The sequence below is a fragment of the Carassius auratus genome, chromosome 16 (genome assembly GCF_003368295.1).
Source record: "Carassius auratus strain Wakin chromosome 16, ASM336829v1, whole genome shotgun sequence".
In the NCBI taxonomy this organism is placed as follows: domain Eukaryota; kingdom Metazoa; phylum Chordata; class Actinopteri; order Cypriniformes; family Cyprinidae; genus Carassius; species Carassius auratus.
The window spans coordinates 16,802,887-16,829,809 of record NC_039258.1 but is presented as its reverse complement, the minus strand read 5'-3'; the positions used below and the strand labels follow the sequence as shown (position 1 = coordinate 16,829,809).

Here is a 26,923-nt window from a genome sequence, read left to right as displayed (position 1 = left end):
AATCTATTCTTATCACCTTGTTATATAACAAGAGTGTGAAATCAGCTCCACCATGTACAAACAGACCTCAAAAGAAACTTATCTACAATTTTCCATCTACACAGGACTATACGTTAAATAATTTGACATCCAGCTTTTGACTTGAATACAGTTTGAGTATAATGTGTTAAGGCCGCGAGGAGATATATTTAATGATTCATATGATGCAATAACCTAATGTAGGTCCACTGACACACATTTTAATTGCTTATTGACAAAGCTAAAGTAATGAACATTTGGCTTATGAAGCACTAATAATTTAATGGACAAATTAAAAGATAAAAATAGATCTGCAGCTCTTCCTGTGGGTTTATTTGTGTCTATTCAAATTATTAGCACTATTGTCTATAAAGAATAAAACCGAATAAATCTAGAAAGCACAATGGTTCAAGTATCGACTCACTTTTATGAGTAATTACTAATGTAGCTGGGTTAATTCATTTATTCTGCGTTTTAATAAGCTTCCAACGATTAATTTCTTAGTTCAGCATAGACATAATCATTTGTGGCATATGTATACACAGCTATTATACATTATTAAGCAACATAAAGTATGCCATGCATAAAGAAGAATATGAAAATCTGATGTTTTACAGACATTAAATGTCCTGTCTCAAATTACACATGCATCGAGACACCAATAAAAACATTATTAAAGAACCAATGGAAAACAGGGCAATTCCCACAACAATTTAGGACTGTAAACCGAGTTTCTTGAACCATTCGAAAACATAATTTAGCTAAATATACATTAATTTACAATATACTGTACAAGGTATAAAATATTTCTGAGTCTCAAAGCTATAAAGATTACTGCTTCAAATCAATGTATTACAAAACATCACTAGCACAAGACAGCTCTGGACAAAGTGGTCGTCAATTCCCTTTAAAATAAAAATTACTGGTCTAAAATGACTATAAACTCACATTTGCTCACATTAAGGCTGTGTTATTGAACCTTTCATGCATTATTGCTTACTTTATAGGTATAACCTTCAACACAAAACACTAAAAGTCTGTAGACCACAAATCTGTTCACATCACACAAAACTGTTCAGTCAGCGAAGCCTCTTAAGAGCAGTGAAGTCCATTTTCTTGCAGGTATGCTGATGTAGTGTGTTGAATGATTTAAAACAGCCTGTGGATGTTCATTCCTTCAAGATGAAACAGAACCACGTCCTGTTCGCATGGCATCCCATTCAACATGTTTATGTTCAGTGTTACATCTCGAAATGAAAGAAATGCATGTTGTTCGGGTGTATGAAATCATCTGGAGTCTCAGATGTTGATTTGTGTTATGTCTCCCGTTCCTTCGCTTGACTTTCTTTTCCCTGAGAGAGAGAAAGGCTGAGCTGCTTTCAACTAATCATGTTGTGAAGCATCAGCCGTGTCCATGCTCACAAATGGCATTTCCAGGAGTACTGTCTTAACCTACAGAGGACAAAGAAGAGGAGAAATAGTAAGTGAGAGCACCTTACCAGCACAGAATAATACAGAACACTTGAAGTGCAGAGAAATAATGGTCTTTGATCCACGCAAAGGCCTCAGAGCTTTTACAGTTTGTGCTTTACACTCGGAAACTACTGGCTTGTGTTACATTTTCCAAAGCAAATGCTTTGGTTAGCCTTGAATGAACAAAGGAAAGATTCTATTGATGCTAACAGAGTTAGTGAGGTTCATGATTAAAATAGGAAAGAAAGAAAGAAAGAAAGTCAATGGCAAAGGCAATAATATTAATAATAATTTAAAAAATACTTTGAAAACATTTACTTGTAAATATGTCTTGCTTTAAGAATGTTTAGATGTTTTTACTGGAATAGAAGTCTAATTAAGTCTTCAAAAATACTGATTAATGATTTAAATATAATGTAATCTAATTGAAACATATGCTGATAATTAAATACTGGTCAATATGATAATCCAATAATTATTTCCATGTTATGGTCGAAAATTGCTAACATGAAGATTCAGTACTATTTAAATCTAAATAAATGAAAAATAACGCTTTTATATAATTCTAAATGTATTTAAAATAAAATATCAAACATTAATTCATGGCTAATAACTAATAACTGATAAATGGCTAACATTAAAGTTCTATAATATTTAAATTCAAATTATTTAAAAGATAATGCTTCATTTTATACTTAGTGAACAGAAAATAAAATGTAAAAAAAAACAAACAATAATAATGGACTAGGGCTGTGCAAAAAATCGAACGCGATTTTCATGCACATCTCATCAGTAAAGACGCTCCTTTAATTATAAGTATTATCTCCAGCACGTGTGCTCAGATCAGGGTTGCCAGGTTTTCACAACAAATCCTGCCCCGGTGCTTCTCAAAACTAGTCCAAAACTAAACGCGATTCCAGGAGGTTCCCAGATTGAAAAAAAAATACTTCCCGGGGTTAAAATATACGTTTTTTTTGGCATGGTTGTCTTGGTAAAATTCACATTTTAGGGGCTAAATATCACGTTATTGGTATTGGGGTTGCTTCGAACCGCGGACATGAAAAACAACCGCAGACCTGGCAACACTGGTTCAGGTGGAGCGGCAGTTACTACACAGAGCCTTAGTCTACCGACAACTAACACAAAATCGCTTTCAAAATCGACAAAGAATCGCCTCCGATTTTAAAATCGATTTTGTGTAGATTGTCAGTGAATTACGGCTCTGTGTAGTAAATGCCAACCAATGTTGCCAAGTCTGTGGTAAGTTTTTCATGTCCGCGGGTCGAAGCAACAATACCAATAACGTGATATTTAGGCCCTAAAATGCGAAGTTTACCAAGGGAACCATGCCATAAAACTTAAATTTTAACCCCGGAAAGCAATTTTTATCGGGGAACCTCCTGAAAACGCGATTGGGCTACTTTTGGACTAGTTTTGAGAAGCAACTGGGCAGGATTTGTTGTGAAAACCTGGCAACCCTGATCTGAACACACGTGCTGTAGATAATACTTCTAATTAAAAGAGCGTCTTTACTGCACTTTACTTATGAGATGTGCATGAAAATCGCATTCGATTTTTTGCACAGCCCTATAATGAACAAATGGCTATCGTTACAATTCTATACTATTTGAATCTAAATAAAATATGTTTTGTTTTTATAATTTCTAAGTAAAACAAAATATTAAGAATTAAAATCAATTGTTTTAAATGCTACAAACTAATTCAGGTATAACATATGTTAACATGTTATAATACACATAATGTACAATATAAAAAAAAGTATATTAATTTTGATATTTTCCAACAATTAAATTTAGCTAAATTGTACATTAAATGACAACAAATGTATTCTAAATGTAAAAATACAGAAAATAAGCATTCACAATTAAATATTACATTACATTACATCTATCAGACATGACTGTTACTTCAACTCTAATATCAAGTAATCAACAATAAGGTACCAACATACTGTGCATCCCTAGCAGTGATAATTATAACTGAATTAATATTTCTGAAGGTATTCACTTGTTCAAGGCACAGCTGTGTATAAATGGCAAACCTTTTACCTGTGCAGTGCATCTGTGAGTGCAACATACAGCAGGTCTTTGGTATCGGAGAGCATTATCTGCCTTCTGGAAGGCCCATCATGCCTCTGGGTTTGGTCACAGCAACACCCTGATAGAGGTCGCTGACGCGGTTTTCTGTCACTCACAGGAAACTGCCGGTCTGAGTTAAGGCCTCCTGATGAGCACTGTGGTACACTTCCCTCAGCTGCCTCACGTCACGACCCACCGACGACTCACAACCGTAGTATTTCTGATAAGATTGAAAACATAATGAGAGCAGAAAATATTAACACAGTGCATTTCTAAACATTTTGCTGAGGCAGATATTATGAAAGGTAGTGAGACATGGGACATTAGCACTGAACCCCAGGCTGCTCCAGAGAGAAGCCTCTGTAATAAATTCAGGGTGCTGTTCTATGGTAACATTAAAGGGAAATACTCTGGATGTGCAGCAATATAAAATCTATTCTGTTTCTTTCATGACTATTGTTTGATGGTCAGTCTGAGGTGTGACCCAGACAGCTTAAAAGCTTGTGACAGGTGCAGAACAACATCAAACAGTTTGAGTCCATGAACCTTCTGTGAAACTGACCTCGGCGCAGTGGAACACCTTCAGCATGTCTGAATGAAAGCTGTCCAGACTCTCATAGTAGCCTGAGAGGAGCTGCTTCTGCAGCGTACTGAGATCCACAGGAGCCGAGGCTGATCTGGAAGAGGAAACACAGACAAAATAATTTTAAGAATACTATTCCCAACAACTGGTCAAAATGCACAACACCACTGTATGCTGCTTAAAAGATGTGTGTGCGCTCTGATGTAAAAAAGCGCATTAGTAGTACATTGGGAAACACTTGAAAGATGCACTGAATGAAAGTACATTCACTCTCTGACAGCAGATGGCGCTAAACTGCAGAAAATGGAGCCTTTACTCTGGAAACCCCATAACTAAAGCAGCTGCTACTTATTTAATCTGTATTTAAATAGCCATTCAAGTTTGTGGATTTGCAATGGTGTTCATCAGAGCCAAATACTTAAATATTTAGACTTTAAAGGCTATTTATTTTCAAACGTTTTTACATTTAAATCTGGACTACAACATTCTCTAGATATATTGTTTGAAAGTGTTTTGATTCTTTATTGTTTGTTCACACTTTACATTAGGGCTTCATTAGTTTAGTTAATTCATTAGTTAACAAACTGCCAATGAAAAATTCTTCTGAACATTCATTAATCTTAGTGTCTGAACATTTATTTATCTTCATTAAAACATGTTAAGTTCTAACTTTGCAACTGTGTTATTTAATGAGCTAACATGAACTAAGACTTGCATTTTTTTCAACAAAGATTTATAACTTCTGCAGCAAATGTAGCTATTGCTCATTGTGAATGTTAATGGTTAATTAATGAGATCTTATTGTAAAGTGATACCTTTTGTCCTTTATAGTTCTTTTGCACTTTAATCTGTGTAAAACTTTTAACTTTATAAATTCTTCTGTATTGCTTTATTGATTTTAAATGTTCAGTTATTTTTGTTATAAGAAAAATGTTACTAAACCAGTTATACTGTATTATGAACACTTTTTAAAACTAAATTTCAATACCGTGATAATTCTGTATACTGTAATGAAAGTATTAGCAATTAATCGCAACATGAAAATTGGATACAGACATATCCCTTCTTTGCTTATTTATTTTTAATAACAAAAACCTAAAGTCCTGATTGACCCCAATCAGAGGCAGGCACTGAATAAAAACTTTATGCTATTAACATTAATTTATCAATTTAAATAACAGAAAATACAGACAACAGACATCTTTAATTATAATCATCACCACATCATCACTTTAAGAACATTGTGCATTCTACTGTAGCTGTCAGTGACAAGAGCTTTTAACTTGCAGGTTCCCTCAATCTTTAATCATCTGGAGACTGTGAAAAGAACAGCAGGAGAGCCACTGAGCAAACAACACAGAGTGAGTGGAAAAGCACACACACACACACACACACACACACATCCGTACAAACCTCTTTCTGGAGCACAGGTTCAGCAGGGGAGCGGCGAGGGTTTGTCCAGATGACCCTGAAAAACACAAATGACAGAAAGAGTGATCAGCTGTGCAGATCTTCACACTGAGCCTCTTGTGACAAGTCTCTTATTAATAAAATCAACAGATGTACCCTTGTGACTGACAATGACGTCATAGATCCCCTGGAGTGTTTGCGTGAGGTTTCTGCTCTGTACACTTCTCCCCTCCTCGTCTCCCTCTCTGTTTTCAGACTGTGGGCTCGAGTGAGTCAGGCACTGGTCTGCAATGTGCAGAACACACATCCTCTTACACACACCGAATATAGTCTTATTACAAGCACATCATACACGCCACATTTGAAAAACATGCAGCTGTCAATTCAAAGACTATTCAATGCACATTCAGTAAAGATCTGTAATCTGAAGTCCCTCTTAGCCTGTCATCTTTAAGTGCAATAATCGGAATGCACTTAAAAACACTTTTTCCATGAACTCAACAGGACACGGTGGCTTGCGCTAGCCGTTAACCACATGTCCTCTTCTGCCCTTTTGACTAATGCTGAGTGGAAATAGAAGTGAGGTGGTTTTGGGAGCTGCTCCAGAGCTACAGCCCGCTGAGCGTGAAGGAGGGAGAGGAGAGGAGGAGGAATAGCTGATGCCATGTTCTTCATGAAAAACCAGCCTCAGGTCACAAAAAGTGCTATAAACAGACTGTCCCACTTAATGAAAATGTACCTTGGTAGCACTAGTATAGGACATACGGGTAGGTTAAAGTGAGCCTTGCTGACAAAAAAAACACTCTTCATCCAAAAACCTAGAATGTATAAAATTAAATCATGCTACATTCAGATTTAGAAAAAAAATTAGGCTAAAATTAGTTGTTTTGTACTGTTGCAATGGGAATACGTTACGGCTATACAGCAATTTTCCAAAGATGTTGGCAAGCATCTAGGGCCACGGGCATATGGACATGATGTCAAGTTTGATCTATTTGGAAATTCAGAAACTTGGCCCATATTAAGGAAAAATATGGATAGATACTTATTTTCTCTTCTAAATACTTTAAGAAGTTCTCTGAAGTCTGATCTTAACCGATTTTGAGGGACACAAATTGACTTGATGTATAGCATGTTTCACACAGAACCTGTTACAGAAAGATGAAGGGAACCCTTGTGAAAAAGAAATACACTTCTTTACTTGAAGAGTACTTATTACAGAAGTAATATACTTTAAAGGAATATACTTTATAATAAGTGCAATCTGAATGCAATGTTCTAACACTTAATTGCATGTTAATTTCACTTGAATGAAAATGTATGGAAACACTTTATTTTAAGCTGTCTTTGTTACAAATGTAACATGTACTTACTATTATAATAACAATAAAGGTTGCACTTTATTTTACAGTACATGTACTTACATGTACTTATAGTGTACTTACACTATATAAATACTTATGTATTTATCTAAGAAAGTTCTGGTAATACAAGGTAACTACATGGGGTAGGGTTAGGTTTAGGGGTAGGTTCAGGGTTAGTACCTAGTTATTACATAGTTATTGTAATTACTATAATAAGTACATAGTATGTACATGGGGAACGGGACTGTAAAATAAAGTGCTACCACAATAAATTATGCATAATTACATGCAAGTAACCCTAACTAAACCCTAATCCTAACCATAACCATATAGTACATGTAGTAAAATAATATTACTCAGTACTTAAATCTATAATTACACTGTAACAATAACACCTTAAAACAAAGTGTAACCAAATGTATTATAGTTTTAATGTATTTAATGTGTTAAATTTAACTTAAGACTAAAGTACGTTTATATGCAATTTCACAATTCTACTGTCTTCGCTGAATGAATATGCATATGATAAACTAAAATAACTTTAATGTTATTTCTATTCTTTTTGCAATTCAGTACATTTTAAGAATATATAATTGTAATATCATACACACTTCAGTTAAAATTATGGTCAAGTACTTGAAATGTGGCTTATGTCAGTCAACACATCAAAATAAGTGTATTTCTTTAAAACACAACAAAAGATTACTAAAACAGTGAGTTAATGTACTTTAAAGTAGAATTTTTAAGTGCGCACTCAATACAATTAAACACACTCCTTTTTCACGAGGGAACTTATGTTGGACAACAAACCCTGCAGTTTGTGACTAAAAATAACAGCAAAGCACTGTCTGTCACTGCAGATGTCACAGCAGTCTGCACAATTAATAAAAGTTAAAGTAAACTGAAAATGTTTTTTCAGGTAATCTATCCCTTAAGAGCCAAGAACAATGCGACAACGCACAAACACACATTTTACAGCTATACACACTGCTGGACCTGACTTAGTGCTGGTGTCTTCGAGATCCCCTTTCTGGCTGTTCCCTCCATCGTCTTTGTTTTCTTCCTCTCGCTCTGTCACCTCCTCCCTCAGGAGCAATGACTGTCTGTCTCTCATCTTCTCATAGTTTCTCACCAGAAAAATGCCATGTTCCAGGACGAAGCTCCTATCAGGGGAATGAGAGCAAATCAAAGAAGTACAAACTTAAGAGATATTAGCCAATGAAAATTAAAAGAAGAGCATGAAATGATCCAAAAACATAAATGGGTAGAAATGCTATTGTCGGTGTTTATGCGTGTTCTTGCCTCTCCTCACAAGACAAGGGCATCATCAGGAGAGGGGAGGGGATATTTTCAGCATCATTGCCTTTCTCCTGGAAATAAAGTCATTCAAAGTGACCAAACTGACCATGCACTTTAAATGATGCAGGGATGTTGTAATAGAATTAGAAAAGTGAAGCTGTATCTAGATTTGCCTCTTACTTGCTGTTTGGGAGGGTCAGGTTGATTGGGAAGATTATTTTCATTGTCTGTTTCACTAATTTCTTTTCCGATCTCTTCTGTATTAGGTCTAGGGCTGGCATTCCTAAGTTAGGGAAAAAAAGGTTATGGGACAGGATGAAATCAGTGCATTTGAAACCAAGTGGGCCTGAGAGAATTCATCTCCACTTTAAATTCAGCACTAGATGGTGAATGTGATTGTGTATGTGTGTGTTGATTTACCTATTAGGGCTGTCAGAAACGCAGTCATGAGGCACACTCAGCTTCTGATGTTTACGGGAACTGTCTTCGGTCTGAGTGCGAGACATTACATCAACAGATCCATCTCAAAGAGACAGAGCAAGAGACAAAGAAGAATATGTTTACACAATATTAACTGCTTTACACACTTACTTCAGAGAACAAGCCATTTTAAATGTAATAGTACACAGTAGTCAGTGCCAGTAATCAAATTCGATTGGCCGATCAAGAGTTTTACAGCTTATATTGCTTAATTGTGTTTGCAGTGTTCCAGACGTATTGGAAGCCAATTTGTGACACATGAGAAAAAACATGCTTTGGAAAATCACGACGACATAAAATGGAATAATTATGAGAAATTTTATTATTAACTTTATGGGAAATACGGCAAAATTATGAGACTTCTGTTAACTTTTATGTCATAATAACAATTTCTTATCTCATAATTTCACCTTTGTATCTCATAATTATGGTTCAGAATGTGATTTTGCCTTTTTATGCCAATCACAATTTACTATAGCATGTTTTTATTTCTTATGTGGCACAAATGGGCATCCATACGGACAAATGTGTGACTGAAATTGATTATTTAATCCATAGAGTTGATTAGGCCTTACATACAGAAACAAACACATGCAAATACACACAAAAAATCTTACATGAACGAGAAGGTAAGTCTACTTACTGGATGGGGCAATCTTTCGTGGGGTCTTTCGTGACTTTTTAGGATGCTTTATTGGAACAGAGATTGTCATAATTATTGTATGACAGTCATAGAATGGAAATATTTGAAGGGATAATTCACAAAAAAATTCAAATTTTCATCATTTGCTAATCCTAATGTCATTCAAACCCTTTTAAAACCAATGACCCTTGACCCAATGATCATTGGTTCTCACGTCGTTACCAATTGTGACAGATGATTTTTGAATGTGCAGGATAGTGAATGGAATTCAATAACTACAAGGATTTCGGCAAATTATTTAGACTTAGAAAAAGATATCGCACATCATAACTTAGGTAAATTTTGTCTAATTATGGTGTATTTAAGGAAAAGGGAAGTTTGACAAAATTCCACCTGTTCTATTAAAGACATGAAGGTTTGGAATGACATGAGGGCCAAAAAAAAAAAAACAGGACAGACCACTCATGCTTTATGCTTCTTAAAGTAATCTAAAAATACCTTTTGCTTTGCACAGAGTCGATATATGTCATAGGGCAACTGAAAGTCAATCCGTTTCAGCCTCAGATACTTCCCTGTCACACACACATGGGTTATGAATGCATTGAAATTCAGTCACTACACACTTTATTGCTCCCTTTGTTTCCAAGAGGTGTAAATATAAAGTTCACAATAAATTACGACATACATATCTGCACACTTGAACTTAGCAAAAAAAAAAACGATTGCAAAATCAAAAGTTGGGAGTTTGTAACCTTTTTCATGTTTTTGAAAGATGTCTCTAATGCTCACCAAGGCTGTATTAATTTGATCAAAAATACAGTAAACATAATAAGACATGGAAATATTATTACAACATAAAATAAGCAGCGGCTATTTGTGAGTGTAAACAGCATACTTTCTTAGCGATAGATGCTATTTACACTTAAGTGCAAATAGCTATAGATTCTATTTACACTATGCTAAAATAACTGGATTTTCTGCTATTTATACTACTTACTGCAAATAGTGGCAATAATCTGCACCTCAGTATAAAAATGTACACAATAAAGGCATTGAGTGTAAATTATCATTCTAATTCTAATCATTAAATGGACGCCACTCACTGGGACAATAAAGCCCTCCCTACACATAACCTAACCCTACCCCATATTTTATTTTATACTTTTTGATGATTTCATTCATTAAACAAGTGTTAATAGACACTCCGTATAAAATAAATGTTTTATATTTTTTAAATATTTTAAAATGTAATTAAAGTCGAATTTTCAGCAGCCATTGCTCTAGTTTCACATAAGCCTTCAGAAATCATTCTGTTGTATTGATTTGATACAAAACTAACATTTCTTTTTATTTACCAGTGTTGAAAACTGACAAATTAGATCATTTACATATTTGTTTTTTAATAATAATTTGTTTTTAAATTGATTAGATTAATCGTACTATGAAGGCTTAGCTCATTAATAATTAGGCAAGCTGAATGTAAAGTTATCTAGAAATGTCAGCTCAGTTAATATTAATATTAACTGATAATTATTCATTGATTACTTACTTATTATACATTAGCAAAGTCATTGCCATGCCATGACATCATAACGAGTTTGCCAGCGGCCCTTCCCACTTCAAATGCCAACTTGAGTCACACTAGATTCCTTTTAATCAATATAAATCAAGTTTGGACTTAATTCCAGCTCATTATTGACTAACAAAAATGATTTGTTCCCCTTGCAGTTCAACTTTTATAGTGACCTCCAAATAACCCCAGTAACCACACACACACACACAGACAAACTCACCTACGTGTATAGGTGCAGGAAGTAGACCGTGCTCATGTTCTTCAGGATCATAGTCAAGGCAGTCTGTGTGTACTGGAGAAAACAGACTCGTGGGGCTGTGCAGAATAAACAAACAGACAGAGGATCTGTCAAGCTCTTTGTCAAGAGCTCTCTAAATAAAGGCTGCATTTAAACAAATATTCTTAATGCTTGTTTATTAATATATAAGAGCTCACTTCTCGCTTTTATACACATCAGAGTAAAGCCCCGCCCACTCATATTTCTTTTCAGCTTCCACATCAGACCTCTTCTCTGACTGGCTGATTACAGACACTGATGGATCCTGGGAAGGTGAGGATGTGTTGACGTGCAACTGTGACGGCTCTTGGCTCGGACCTGTGTCTTCGTCTTCATCTACCTGTGCTTCACTGCTCCTCGTTTCATCTCTTTCTTTCCTTCTTTTCTTTTTCTCATGTTGAGCCATGGACTCAATCGCACTGAGTACTGTGTAGTCATCTCTTTCACCTTTTTTACGTTTCCAAGGAGACTCTCCGGCTTCATGACGTAAAGGTGTAGCAGGGAAAGGTGGAGAAAAGCACGGTGCAGGGTTTTTTCTTGGTCGACCTCGTCCTCTTCTCTTCACCTCACTTCCTGTGACCTCTTGACCTTTGGGAGTCTTCTTCTTCAGAGGCTTTCTGACATGTTTCAGTTTACTTTTGGTTACCGTCATATTTTTAGAATTATATAAATGAGAGAGGCTGACTTTGGAGGTGTTACATGAGGAAAAAGGCCTGGTATCGTTGGTCTGAAAGTGTGTTTTGCTGATGTTGGGTCTTTTCTCTCTTCCTCCTCTCTCTTGACGTTCATTAAGAGGGGGACTGGCAGAGAAGTGCTCGGAGAAGAGTGTGCCGCCAGGCTGGAAGCTCTCTGAAACAGCAAGGTAAAGATGTGACCAATCAGCTGGGGGAAAAGGATGAGCTGCACCCACTGACGGCGACTTTAATTTGCACACAATGTCTGTGTTGTTTTAGACCTAGTTTCACCAAAGGAATTATGCAAATCAGGTAATACCCAAATGACCAAAAAAGCTGTTCTGAACTTAACTTCCATGATGCAATTCCCTAGGACTTTGACTTGGTTTTGAATGCACTACAATCTGGCAAATTTTACAGGGACTGTACAGCATCACTGATTCGGCTCTTTAAAACCAGCAGAATTTTGCACGCAACATTTAATGAGAGCCATTTAATAGAAAGAAGTTCCTGTGTAGGAAAATAAAAGTAATATGTGCCTGGTCAAACTGAATTATAGATGGTAAGTGACTAAAGTTTCATGCACACTATAAAGATAACTATGATAACTTTATTTGCATCCACAACAACCAAAGTTAACACTCAATTTTTTTTATTCCTTAAGCATCATTCACTTTAAATGCTTGCACTCTTTACTATTGGGTGCATTCTGACCTGCTGTCAATGTTTTTATCGTTCATCATCTATCAAAGTGATTCTAGCAATATTATGCTTCTGTCTCATTAACATTATAGCTAAATTGACTTTCCTATTCTCATAGAATTAGACTGTTAAAACTATCGGGGATGTGAGACAAATACTAATATTTTAAACTTATAAACTATCAACTCTCTGGCTAACTGTCATACATGCATTTATGAGTTCACAGTATTTGTCAACACATTGTGAAGTCATCACTTCTCACATGAGTTTCACATGACAGTTGGCTGGAAGCACTGTTTTATAATTACAAAAATAATAATAATATTAGTATACTTCACACACACACACACACACACACACACACACACACACACACACACACCTATCGTTTCGATTCAGAAGATATTGATTCAACAACTGGGGTCTGTCATTAATAGCGGACCAGGAGGAACTAAACAGACAGGGTTTTTAAACACCAGGAAAGTAATCAGGGGTATGGTAACAGATGGGGATTGATCAATTAACAAAATGAGGAATGGAACATGACCAAAATAGGGACACAAAAAAAGGAACAGAAAGTCTATGATCATGACAGGTTTATGCAGTTTCGTGAGTCCTTTTACACACCCTTCCTGGACCCACGAGGACACCAGTGAGCATGCACGGGGGAGGGGGGGGGGGGGATGTTGGAGAGACCAGTTTCCCGAAGAGAGGCGCGTTGGGCATTTAAACAGCGGCAGTGATGAGGCTCCATTTCCTTCAGGTGTGCCCCATCACACGCCGCCAGCCCTGACTCGTCCAGCGCCCCTCCTCTCACACACCCACTCCAGTCGGGAGCCTGTTAAAGGGCGGCGATTTAGGACAGGGTGCCGATGACAATCAGGGAGGAGGCAGCTGACTCGTCACAGTAGTTATAAGGGTGGATTAAGGTGTATGGGTTGGGTCAACAGTGTAACTATAAATGTAATTGTAGAAATTAATTTAAGATGTAATTACATGCAGTTTTTTTTATATAAGCACAATGTAAAAGATAAGTGCATTGTATCAAATTCTTAATTTAAATGCAAGTACATAGTAGTTAGGACTTTCAATTTCAATAACATGAATATCTTTTAATTGTGTTACTGCCCTGGGTTATGGTGCATATAGGGCACAGCCACAGTTTGGGAGCCACTGGTTTAGTGCATGTTCAATCAAGTTCTGATTTTGTCCGGTCTGCCCACATCCCCACTGCACAATGATATTTCCATTGTGATACTAAGCAAGAAAGTTTGAACAACCTTGGACACTGTCTTAACACAGCCTTCACAGGAACTATAATTACAATTATACAACAATGATTGCAATTACTGCTGGTACAAATTACAATTACAGTGATGGAATTAAAAGGAAGGTAAGTTTCTTTCCTGTTTTTGAGCAAAACTCATCATCATGAAGCATCGTTCTAACTAAACCATTACTAAAACATGGAGAGCCAGGGAGACAGCACGTTCATGAAACAGTTGATGTTTTTGAGAAGCAACTACTGTAATCCTGACCGTGGGAATTATACTGCAAGTATTCACTCCTTTACTGCAAATTCCACTCTCCTCCACCAGTACAGCTAGTTTAGACACAACACTAAATCAATTTCACAGAGCTCCACTGGAGTGCATTCCACAGCGAGACATACCCTGAGTCCCCAGCACAGAGATCGGGTGAGTGCTTGAACAGACTTTACTAGAGTGATAAAATCTCACATTTGACCGTATATAAAGGCTGTGTAATACAATTAACATCACATTCCTGTTATTCCTCTAAAAACTCTCTAAGAGAGACAGCAAGGAAAAAAGAAAGAAAGTCAAAAAAGATAAGGGAAAAGAAAATGGCCTATGTAGCTTTATCCTCAAGCATCTACAAAGAGCTATTTCTGGTCTACGGATGACAGCCAAACCAAGACTAAATGGAAGTGTGAGGACACATTAACGTCTGATATATCAGATACACTCAGTTTTAATAACATCTTTAGGCAGAGTAAATACACAAGAGTAGCATTTTTAGAGCACATCTGGCTCTGATTACAAAACGTGTTATTGCCATATATTCGCTTTCGCTTACATAAACATTCCTTCCTTTCTTTGTCAATCATTTTTCACATTTCACTTGTAGATTTCCATGCTCAGATTTCATCCTTTCCACTAGCATCACCACATTTCCTTACCGCTGCCGAACGCCTGCTTTTTCTCATTCACCCTTTCCAAATCAAACACAAGGTTTTGGCCACAGGCTGACAGAAGGTCTATGACAGTCTTAAATGGAAATTGTTTGGCAGGAACATGACAGAATAAGCATATAATTCATAATGTCTAAATGTATAGCAGAAATCTTGGTGGTTCCCATTTACAGAAATACTCAAATGTCAACTACTAAGATTAAAGCATGCGTTTTCTTATAAATAAGCACTTTCATATCTCACTGAAATGTAAAAGCAATTTTGATACCCTATCTGAATCCATGCCAACTGAAAATACAGAGTCAGCATGACAGAAAAAGAACTAGTGTGAACTATTCCTCAGTTATATGGACGTGGAAATCCCTGCAGTACTTGTTTAGGCATTTATATCCACAAAGTTGACTTTGTTGATTTTGTGTGCTAGACAAGTGAGTGAAATTAAACAAAAGCAAAGTGGTTCAAATGAGGCATTTCATTCCCTAAACCTAAAATCTAAGATTATGTTTACGGAAATGTTAACACTATTCTTTTACTTCCTTGCAAGATCTGGTATTTCCTTAAGGGACTCAGTAAAAACAAATCTTTTATTTGTTGAGAATTAACTAGTGTGTCATGGACTTCTGAAACGAGAAGGAAAACCCCTCTGGGTTTGGGTTTTTAGTACTATGGAAATTCATGATCCCAATTCATATTTCCTTTAGCAACTATCATCAAGCAACCAGTGACATAATACTTGTAATCATTTCAAGTTAACTTCAGTTCGGATGTGACCGAAAGTGGAGATGTCCAAGTAAATGAGCTTTTAACTTTGTAATTAGCTCGTCGATTTGAATTAGTTTTAATCATTGAGTCCAGACTGCATGTGAACATGATAGACGTGCACTATTGAATAAACAGGGCAATTAGCCAATCATGATAATGATAATGGTACGCAGGAATCATCCAATTGACAAGGTTATCAGTCAATCACAATGACATGAAGCCATTGGATTTTGCCTGTATTTTGCACATTTACAACACCTCAATGATGTGAACAAGGACTGTTGCACTCTGAAGGCTGTTGGAAAATGTTGCTTTAGATAAATGAATGCTACTTTCATTTTTTTTGTGTCTGCCTCTTCCTCTGAGAAGGAGCCCCTGATGGGCAGGTATATTTAATAAACAGTAAAAGCTGCATGCACAAAGACTAGCAGACACCACACACAACGCAACCAAATGTCCCTGTCTTCCTGCTGAGAGAAGTTCTTCACATGCTGGTGTTTATTTCTTACCATATGTTTTCATCACTGCTAATTAACCAAATATGCATTTCTTTTGATTCTAAAAGTGTATGTTTTCAGAGAAAAATACTTAAGCATTGATTCACACTTGGTTTCATGACAAAGAGCAAAAATACAAATATCTGTTGTATAAACAAATATTAAATTCTATTCAACTTGGCAATAAATCACATTTTCCACAGGTGCTACTGTGAGCCACAGTTACATGATAGTATGAGATAAAATTCACAGAGACATTAAATACATACCGTACATAGCTTTTGCAGTTCCCTTACACATCACTCAATCTAAAACTAGCTAAGAGTGCATAAGACAGAACAAGAACATAATGATAGCAACATCAATGCCAGAATACCACATAATGTGTACAGCTAATGCGTAACAACATTTACACATAAGAGAGACCGTATACCTCTCAGTGGACTTCTAAACAGATTCCCTGCCAAGGAAAATCTGTGTAGCCAATTACACGCAGAGCAAAATCAAGCTCCATTTTGGTACCCAACTAGTAAAACAGTGGGAGATAAATAAGACCATAGACTCTCAATCCTGTAATAAAACAAACTTATTTCACTGTTCAAAGTCTGTAATTTGTACAAGCATTCCTAAACATTTTCTCACCTAGTTAATAGGAACAAAAGGATACTGAATGTTCCAACTGAACCTTTTAATGCCAAACACTGAAAATGACTTATAGATTGTACCCTTAAAAAATTATATATTCTGTAGAATGTCACCTGAGCAGTGGCATTAGTTTGTTAAATGGAAAAAAAAAATAATAATCTCATGCCATCTCACCTGATGTCCTTATGCCTCCAGCTGAGCAATTGGTCATCAATGAGCTTCCAGGTCTCATTAAGTTCCTTGAAGCAGACTGAACTTCACCAATCCTCCTTTGAGCTGTCATTTGACTGTACGCGCTACTAGCAAGATTGGGGTTCCTCAGGAAAGAATGATGGTGGATGGCTCTGTCTCCTAGGGGAGGTGATGATAGGTCTTCGTCACCTTCATCATCATCCTCCTGGTACCCCGACCCAGCTCCTTTGTTTAAAACCCTGTTCCCCGGCTCTACCTGAGTGCTCTCTCTCCACCTCCATGGCTGCTGATGCTCTGCCCACCTAAGTTTTGATACCGGTCTCAGATGTGCAGGTCCTATATATGAAAGTGGTGAGGTTTTGTGTTTGTCTGCTTGTTTTGAGGGTGTTGAGGAAGAACAGGGAGAATTTGAGGCCGTGCCCCTTCTGAAATGGTCTTTTCTGAGATTACTTTGTCCTAGTAAACTCTCTTTTCCTTCTCTTTCTCTAAGCCAATCATCCACAAACCGTTTCTCACTAGCCTGATCTCTGCTGTCTTCTCTTTGCCAGCTATTTCTACTGAACCAGTCACTAGGGGAATGAGATGTTACATTAGCATATGCCCCCTGTGGCTTCCCGCCAAAAAGCAGAGAGTCACGTCTCAGAAACTTGTGCTTCTTTTTATGGAACTTTGATGGACTTAAAATGGGATTTTTAGAGTAGGGGTGCACATAAGAGGGTAGAAAGGGTGACGAAGGGTATATAGTTGCAGATGGAGGGTATCCCCTATAAAGTCCAAAACCAAGTGAAGTGGTAGAGAGTGGCATTTTGTATGGTGGATGGTAACAACCGCCTCCTGACATTGGGAAGCCAAGTTTGTGCACTACTGGGCAATGTGTGACAATATGTTCACCGGCTTGAGAGGGACACCCATTGTTCCTCTTAAAATCTGCCATTCCGACATAATGCAGAGAGTCACGAGAAAATTCTGACTGAGGGGAGTAGTAACCACTGAAGTTGATTTGAAACATGGTGGGATGATGAAGGTTTTGTGGTAGACACTGAAGAACGTGAGGATGAGCTTTCCCTTTCCCACTCTTCCTGCCAGATTTTGCTTCATCGCCACACCCTCGTGATGAAATATGATGCACAATACGAATCTCACTAAGTCTGACCACTAACTCCTCAATCTCAGCCTGGAAGGCAGGGTCTTGCCTTTTAGCCCTGAGTTGAAGATACTTCTTCTTACATTTGTGTGTATGTCCTTTAACCTTATCATGGCTGAAGCAATTGTGACCTTTTCTATGGCACTTGTATTTGAGTCTTTCTTGCTCCATCAATACTGATCGCCCAAGGTGTGTAGTTCTGCGATCTTGAATCCTTACAGAGCCTAATTGAGATTTGGCAGAAGGGTGTGGTGCAGATTGCGAGGAGGAAGGAGGTTTTGATTTCTCTTTGTGCACTGCTTTTACCTTTTGGGAACTGGTTACCTTAGGAGCAGAAAGTTGATCATATTCACAGTTGCCAAGATGAAACTTTCTTCGGAAAGAACTAAGAGTGGGTGAAGGGGACTCAAGATGCTTAAATGAATAGGGAGAGCTACACAAAGGAGACTGGCCATCGAATGTATGACTATGTTCACCAGAGGTGGACCAAGAGTTCAACTTATTAGAAGACTCTGTCAAGACTTGCTGAGACTTTTGACCCAAAACTTGTTCAGAGTCTTGACCAGAAGTTTCTGTTTGAGCTTTAGGTTTACGACCTCTCCTTTTTCCTATGTAGATAGTTCCACGTTTGCTGATATTTATTTGTGGACCAAGTTTTCCCCCAAAAGAGGTAACAAGCGAGGATAAAGAGTGTGCTCCATCTGAAACTGAACAATCGGCATCACCTTCATTGTCTTTCTGAGAAAAATCTGATCTGTTACTTTGTTTTTGCCCTGAAAGGAACTGTGTGAGTACCTTATCCTTCTTCTTCACTCTCATCCTATTAATATTTGTGATTACTGTCTTCATTATCAACCTGTTTCGTTTGCGGCTGATCTGAGCATCTCTAGCTTTAGACAAGGAGGGTCTGAGTTTTCCTTCAGCACCCCTCTTCCCTGATGCTGAGTCTAGTAATTTAGATCTCTTTTTCTTGACAGAGGTGGAACATTTGGGTTGAACTAGTGTTTTGGGAGCTGGCTTTGGCAGTTTCAGGCCATTCTCTGGATCAGGGATATTTGCATGTTCAAGTATAGGAAACTTAGTAGGGGACATTTGAGACTTACTTTCCTGAAGAGTCTCTTCCAACCTGGCCATTTTTGGACGACCCCTTTTCTTAGGACGGGGCTCAAAGGAAAAGGTTTCTGATATAGGTGATGAATTTGGCATTTCTATAGAATTAGAAGGTTGTCCAACTTGTCTTGATTTACCCTGCTGTGTTGACAATGCCTTTGATGAATTAATGGAAGGAATTTTTTTAAGGTTTAATTTTCGTGGAACCTTTTTACAGGCAGTGGAACTAACATTAGCAGTCTTCAACAATTCCATCTCCTTGCCCAGATTTTCCATCTTAGTTATTTGAACAGCTTTTTGTTTCTTCTGTGACATGATGTTTGGTTTGGGATGTGAAGGTGGCACATCACTTGGAACGGAACTGTTAAACTGAGAATCTGCACACCCAGGGGGTTGAGAGGAACACTGCACATCTTCGTCCTGGTTTGCACTATGCCTAGATCTCTTCTTATTCTTGTCAATGATATGTCCCACCCTGCTGCCATCTTTTGGCTGGACAGCAACAGCTTGAGTTGGTTCCACAGTCATCTTTCTGGTGTCATCTATAACTTCACTTTCAGTATACTTCTTATTTCTTCCTCTGCTGTCCAGTAACTCTGGCATACAAGTGCTGTTCTCGGGAGTTGCTGATTCGGCAGGTTTATCTGAAGCAGTAAGGAGCAATGGTCTCTTGATAGAGGGACTTTGCTGATGCAATAAACCATTTTCCTTACTCCTACTGTTAGTTATGGTGTTACTAGTGTTTTTGGAACATGCAGAATCACCATCTTCTTTCTCTTTAGCATTTAAAACCTTGTAAACATTACTTTCCCTGATTCTAGTTTTTTTTGCAGGGCAGGGAGCTTGCTTTACAAAATTTTCACTACATGATAATGGAAGTGATGTACTTTCACTGTCATTTTCAGTATTGGAAGAGGACTGCAGAGATGTCTGAGCATTCATATCATTTGAACCATGTGAACTGAGGGAGGAGGTCATTGCTTCTCCAGTTGTGAGATCTTCACCCTTTTCTTTTTGAGCATTTAAAACTTGGGAGCTGTCTTGTGGACTGGAGTCCTGTTGTAATAAGGAAGGTGGAGAAGGGGCAGCTGGAGGTGAATACGTCTGCTTCTGCAAGGTAGAGGAGGTAGTCCTATCTGAAAGTGGTACTTTGCTATCTGTCTGTGGTTGAACTGCATACGGAGGTCCATCTGATGTTAATAATGACTTTGAGTCAGTCTTCTTCAAGTGCTTTGATGGAGCCTGTTGGAAGAGAGGACATGTGCCGACCAGAATTCATCAGGAAATGTTTGAAGGTATTCAGTCATTCAGGTCACTCAAGGATATCCGGTAAAATTAAATCAAAGGCAGTCTGGAGCAGCTATAAATTTGAGGAAATCTGACAGGCTTCATTAGTTGATGGCTCTGAAAAGCTTAAACTTAATTTCAAACATTTTAAAATAACATATCACTAAGAGTCATGGTAAATAAGGTTTTTATTTTATTTTATTTTTATTCTTTTTTTTGTGTAACCACTATTTTATTTTAGAAGAATCTCATGGCACATGACATTTGAGCAAAAATAAATCAAATGGGAGGAATAAATATAGCTTTAGTCTTTCCAGTAACTGTTTGCTGGTCATAAGAATTGACAAAAATTAATAACAGAGTGCAGATGAAGGACTTCCATCTGCATATTTTTCAGTGTACAAAAAGATAAGTGAGAATTAAAGTAACAAAGAGAACATATGATCTGACTGAAGAGAAAAAAAACTGAGAAAGCAAGTGATAAAATGAAGGGATGTAAAAATAGATATAACAAATGGTAAACCACTGGTGGCTAAAAATGGCAAGATGCAGACAGAAATAGTATCAATCATTTGCCACTATATTTTTTTTACTAGAAATAAAGAAACAAAAAATGAAAGCATACTTAGAAAGTCTTACCTTTTTAGAGGCTCTAATGACTGGTGTAGAGTAATCTTTTCTGGATGTTTTGGAAAGTGGGACACTCAGCCTTGTGGATGCTTTTGGAGAGATGCAATCGTTCCGATCTTTTTTCTGAATCTCAGAATGTGATTGCTTGGCTACTCTGATCTCAGAATTGGAGACTTCACCTCCACATGAACTATGGCCATCTCCATGTGCAAGCCTCTGAGAGATTCTGATTGTGGGCCTGCATATGAAGTTCTCAAGGCTCTTTGGGGGCTTCTTTGTCCGTTTTGCTCCAACCCCTATTTTCATTCTCAAATTTCCATCTGACTGGTCAGACTTTGTATCTGTTAACTCCCTCGGACTAGGCTGCTGCTGCAGCTTAACTTCACTGGTAATACTCTTTGAGGAAGCTTCTGGTTCAGCCCCTTTGGTTTTTCTCATCCTCTTCCTGTCTTCTGTCCTCTCATTTTGTTCTTCTTTCTCCAGTCTAGGTGTTGTCTTTTGACTTGTCTTATCCATTTTAACTTTTAGATTAACACACGTGAATGGGACAAGTACTTTGACAGTCAAAGTTTTGTCAAAAATTTATGTTCTGCTTATGAGAAAAGGTAATTTATTTAATCTTATTTAATATTCTTCTATCATGTCACTTGACTTGAGAAAGTATTAAAGGTATTGGTACCATGGAAGGGGCTGTAAAAAGTAAAAACAGGGAAGAGAAAACATTAGTCACGGTTTACTCACAGTGTATGTGTATCACATAGTATGACACAACATTAAAATTTTTTTAATGTTTTAATGTTATAAGTTTCTTTCATAGGAAGAAACTCATTGGTGAAAAGAACCACATGGTGAAAAGATCAGATATGCAGACAGTACAACAGAAAATGCCACACATTTCAACATTCACCCAGATCAAAACACATATCTTGCTCAAAAAGCCTGCAACTTTACACTCAACTGTCCAGTTACCTGAGCTATTGCTGTGACTGACTAGTTCAAATACTTAGTGCTCAATTTAGAGGCATGGATTATCAAAGCATGTGCAGCTGGCTCTGAACATGCAGATTCAGATGCTAATGGAATCTGTTATTGAATAGCTGGCATGGAATACTTTTAGAAAGTAGACGACCTGTAGTGTGACATGTTATACTGTCTTTAAAACTAAATTCATTTGCCACGATGCAAGATTACGAAACTAAAAAAGAATAAAATAAAAACTTATGAACAGAGGAATTATTCTGAATTAATCTGTTCAACATGTGTAGATGCTTTCAGCTATGTTTGACTGCAAAAAAAAAAAAAAAAAATGCACCACATAAAAATAAATATTAGCAAATTAAGCATTAAACTAAACAATCTGAGATTAAAAGGCACCAAATGTATTCAATTATCATTACTGTCAGAGATCTTAAGATGTTACCAGCTTTATAGTTGGGTCGGGGCCCACTAGGGGCCTTCAGCAAACTTCTAAGGAGGCCGGAGGATGACTTAAAACTATTTAAAATAAGAAAAAAACAAGAATTAAAATCAGATAAAACAACTAAAATATTCTAAAATGTTTTTCTTATTTTAAAATGAACCTAATTTAATTTCTTTGAAGAATCAAGGTTGCCACAGTCTTGAAAATCCTGGGTACATGACGCATCTAGACCTGGAAATGACATATAAATTAATAAAATCTTAAAACTCTAGGGGCATTTTTATGATGAATATAATTTTTTTTAATTATTCCAAGCTCTTAAATATTTGATCAGGTTTAGTTGTGGTTAGGTTAACCTTTTATCTGTACCCAGTAAAATACGAACTGGAAAAGTCATACAAATGCATTGGTTAAAAAGAGTAGAAACCCTGAAGAATATCCAGGGCTACTAAAACTTTTAAATCCTGCCATTTAATTTACAGAAACTAGGAGTCTCTGGCATTCCAATATTGTTGTGGACAATTAGAGGCCTTGGAGTCATAAAGGTTGAGAACCACTGATGAATGGTAAATCATTAGATTACATAAACATAATACATGAAAATGGTAACAATCTTAAAGGTAACAATCTTAAAGGAAATGGCTGACTGTTCAAGTTGTTAAATAAAAATTAGGTTTTATGCATCAAGGCTACAACTTTGACAATATTTTTCAACTGGAACCCGAAGAGGAAACTTTTTTTTTTAATGTAGAAATGAGGAATGTCTTGTTACTGCTTTTAACCCAGTCGAAATGCATTAATCTCTCAGCTCCCTGAAGATATGCACATTTTCAGCTTGATTGTGGTTTCTCCATTTATTGCCCTGTCGGAACAGTTCAGAATATTTCCAAATTTGGTGTAATGTAAGAGCAGCATGGTCTCATGCCGCATGCGTCATCGCGAGATAAAAACTTCATCTTTAAAAAAAATCCAGATAGCTTTATCTAATAAAGTTGAGTTCTTTAATATACAGAATCAATTACAATGTAAACTCTAAAGGAAACTTTACAGTAACTGTAAAGGGAAGTAGGTTAGCCAGGTAGTGTTTACCTTCAAGTCGACTCTTAATCTACAATACAAATCTTTTTAACCTAGATGAAGAGCATGATACATCTTAATCTCCTAAAGACCACTTCCCTCGGGACATACCCACATAAAAATCCCCAACAACTGCGAAAAGCTGGCTGAAACTCTGTTCTGAGTTGCCTGAAAGGCAGGTGCTTTCCCACACAGAGTGAGGTCATTCTATGGAAGATTTCGCGTGATGACCTCATTGCGTTAACTTGCACAGGGGACCTATAAAATCCAGCGGCTGACCTGCAGGCTGCAGGGAACACACTAATAAAGCCCAGCATCGGTAGCCTGAGCCATCTGAGAGTTGTTGACTGGGCTCTGTCAAAGTACTTCCAATATCAAACTTTATCACTTGTACAATCTCGCCTAACCATAAGGTAAAGTTTCCCCCCCTGATCTCCCGTCTTGAATCATTTCGTGAAGTGCTTTAGCGACCCGTTTCTAGCTAGTAAAAGTAACACCCACTGCAGGCTGTTTCAGTCTTTGCAAATTCTCATAAAGAAGACAAAATCCAGCAGCGTTACACTTGCTGAGCGCAATCTTCTCAGCTCCTCCTTTAGGATTTGGTGCTAAGAAAACAATCCCTATGGAACGCTTGAGAAGAAAAATGGCCCGAGGAGAGGAGAGAGAGCAAAGTACAATGATGTGTGTGTGTGTGTGAAGAGGGAGCTCTGTGGCTATTAGTAGCACAGTTCAGACGCAAAGTGAGAAGGACGTTTGAGGGTCTTTCTCTCCCTGGGATATAAGCCTACTTTTCTGCATTTACCATAATTATTCATTTTCTTGTGCTGCTTCAATGTTCCCTCTATCTGCAGGTTTTTTATCCCCTCCTTCTCTGCCTTTTCCCTGTCCTTACATTTAATTTACTTTTGTTCATAATTTTTCTTTTCGGTATATAAGCTCTTTTACAATATATCTCTAAAGCATTTTCAAAGCAGACCACACCAAGCGGTTAAATAACTCACTGTTTCCCTGTAAATCAAAGCAATATGCTCTTCCTTAAAAATCTGTTTTGGGGTTGCTGATACAAATCTTTGCAAAAGTGAAAATTGACTAAACGGAGATCACTGCTTCCACCACCTAGAAATAATTAGCATTTCCCTTTCCCCAAATTTTCTTCACAGTGTCAGTTTTATTGATCTTTTACCCAGTGTATTCTCAATTCAACGCTTCAGCGTCAAGTGCGATGAGTCTCCAGGAAGTTATTAAGTTTCACTATGTCTCAGTTTGTGTATGTTATCTCATTACAAACGGTTATCTTATACTGTTTGTCCCAATGGGGTCTTCAAGTTCAAGTCTGCTTTATTGTCAAGTCTTCTGTCCTCTTCGAGACAACAATATGCAGGTTAACACCAGCTTTTGTCAGTTATAAGCAGACCTGTTAAGCTCTTCCTCTGTTTCACTTGTCAAGCAGATTCAGGCAAATATTGTTAATCGGTGCAATGTGAAAGTATCATACAGAAGTCTGAAGTGCAAACAAGATGACATCACTGAGCACTGCCCTTCATCCATCAAAGCTTTTCTCCCTGACAAGATTTAAGGCTTCTCTGGGCAAACTAAGAGAACTGACTGTGATTTGCCAGCAAATCCATCGGACAAATGTGAAAATACAAAAGGGATAAAGGTGTTTCAATTCTACAGGCTCCTCTGTGACCTAGATATAGGCGGGTGCTCCAAAAATAGCAGAAAACGAGAGCATTATATGAAAATATGACAGAGATATGGGCGAATAATTAGGAGTCCATGACCATGTTTTAGTTGGCTCGAGCAGACAAGCACAGCATGTCAATGTAGAGTGAATACGACTTGACTGATGGGACATAACAAGTAGGATGTAATAAGTTACTGTTCCCCTCGCTATATAATAGAATAGAATTTGAAGAAACAGTTAATCCAGTGAAAAGTCAATACAATCCTGTCATCTACAGCGCGAAGGCAGAATCGATATAAAGTTGTCGGGAAAGTGGCAAAAATAGAATAGGGAGACTGCGAGCAAGGTTTCCAACCTATTATAGTTTCCAATTTTGAGATGTATACTTGTATTACTATTTGAATAGCTCGCATACCGCACGCGCGTATATGTTTACGATATAAAAAGTGTCGCTGCGTATTCCTGCGCGAGGGCCTAACCCGTTTCAAATTACATTTTTTATTAAGCAATGGGAGTACAACACTCCGAAAATGAGCTGTAAAACTCCTCGGAGATCTGAGGAAACAACAGCAAGCATTTCCACACTGTTTCACGAAATGAAAAAATGACTTACCCGAGCTGCAACGAGAGGACGTATCTCAAGAAAATGAGCAGCTAATTTACAAGTGTGCGCAACGAGCTGAAACGATAAATGGAGGGATGTTGCGTGTCCACTGCGCGAAGCGAAGGACCCATGAAGATGAACATTGTGCAACAGCACACGATACTCACGTCCCCCCTTCTTCTTCTCTTCGCCCCCCTGTTTCTATCCGTCTCTTGCGCAGTTGTTTTACATCAAAAGCATGGTCGTACATTGTGTACCCAATAGCCACAACCCAAGTTCACCGATGAGGGGAGACGGAGGAGAGCAATGACCATGCTGTGTATGTTCGGTTACTGAGTTGATGCCTGCAACTTGAGCTAAATTTACCCACCAATAACGCAAGAAAAGAGAAATGTACACAGACTCGCGCATTTATCACCCTAGCGGATGCTGTTTTATCAACACTATCAAAGAGAGGATCAAAGCAGTGATAATCATTGTAATCTAGCATGAGTGTGTTAGAAAATGATATTGAATAATCTAACCCGAGATGGCCGACTTTGAAGTGATGAGCAATGATGTAATTGAATTGTGGGCCAGCCTGCGTCGTCTGGTTTAAAGATGACACGTTATTAGTCTATTTATCGAGGTGTTAATATTTTGTCATTTATCAATAATTGACATTTTATTTAATATTTAATATAATCATCACTATCTGGAAATCATGTGCCTAGACGTTTGGTTCTTATATTACTGATGCGATCTATCGACAACACCTATTTTTTGTTTTCTTTAGGCTACTTGCATTACGTTGTATTACAGCATGCAACAACTGCGCTTTTACTACGAGTGACCTATAGGTGGTGGTGCAATCATTACAGTTCATATCTATATACTGACAAGCTGTAAAAAAATTAAAAAAAACTTAAATATATGCAATAGTTGTGTAATGCACATGTTAGATTAAGAGGTAGGAATTAAGCTCATAATACACAACACTGATCTAGCAAATCTGAAATAGATTTTCAATCAAGCGCATACAATAACTGTAGGTTCAGTTTAAACTATACGTATCAACAAAT

General features: G+C 37.4%; 1 protein-coding gene across 4 annotated transcripts; it reads right to left on the bottom strand.

Moving 5' to 3' along the window:
• Nucleotides 1-466: 466 nt before the first annotated feature.
• LOC113116331 (histone-lysine N-methyltransferase ASH1L-like) lies at nucleotides 467-26,408 on the bottom strand. 4 transcript variants are annotated; one of them, XM_026284420.1, is made up of 16 exons: nucleotides 25,872-26,405; nucleotides 21,084-21,764; nucleotides 16,886-20,399; nucleotides 11,378-12,068; nucleotides 11,163-11,257; nucleotides 9,868-9,941; nucleotides 9,370-9,415; nucleotides 8,667-8,769; nucleotides 8,427-8,529; nucleotides 8,250-8,317; nucleotides 7,944-8,110; nucleotides 5,740-5,868; nucleotides 5,587-5,641; nucleotides 4,153-4,267; nucleotides 3,561-3,810; nucleotides 467-1,470 (listed from the first exon to the last, which is right to left on the bottom strand). In XM_026284420.1, the coding sequence occupies exons 2-15, from the start codon at nucleotides 21,588-21,590 to the stop codon at nucleotides 3,703-3,705; spliced, it is 5,775 nt and encodes a 1,924-aa protein (XP_026140205.1). In that variant the 5' UTR covers nucleotides 21,591-21,764; nucleotides 25,872-26,405; the 3' UTR covers nucleotides 467-1,470; nucleotides 3,561-3,702. The 4 variants fall into 4 exon arrangements, with proteins under 4 accessions (XP_026140205.1, XP_026140206.1, XP_026140207.1 ...); XM_026284421.1 differs by lacking the exons at nucleotides 467-1,470; nucleotides 3,561-3,810 and having other exon boundaries at nucleotides 7,949-8,110; nucleotides 25,872-26,407; XM_026284422.1 differs by lacking the exons at nucleotides 467-1,470; nucleotides 3,561-3,810; nucleotides 4,153-4,267; ... (2 more) ...; nucleotides 7,944-8,110; nucleotides 8,250-8,317 and having other exon boundaries at nucleotides 8,667-8,737; nucleotides 25,872-26,408.
• Between the last annotated feature and the right edge of the window lie 515 nt (nucleotides 26,409-26,923).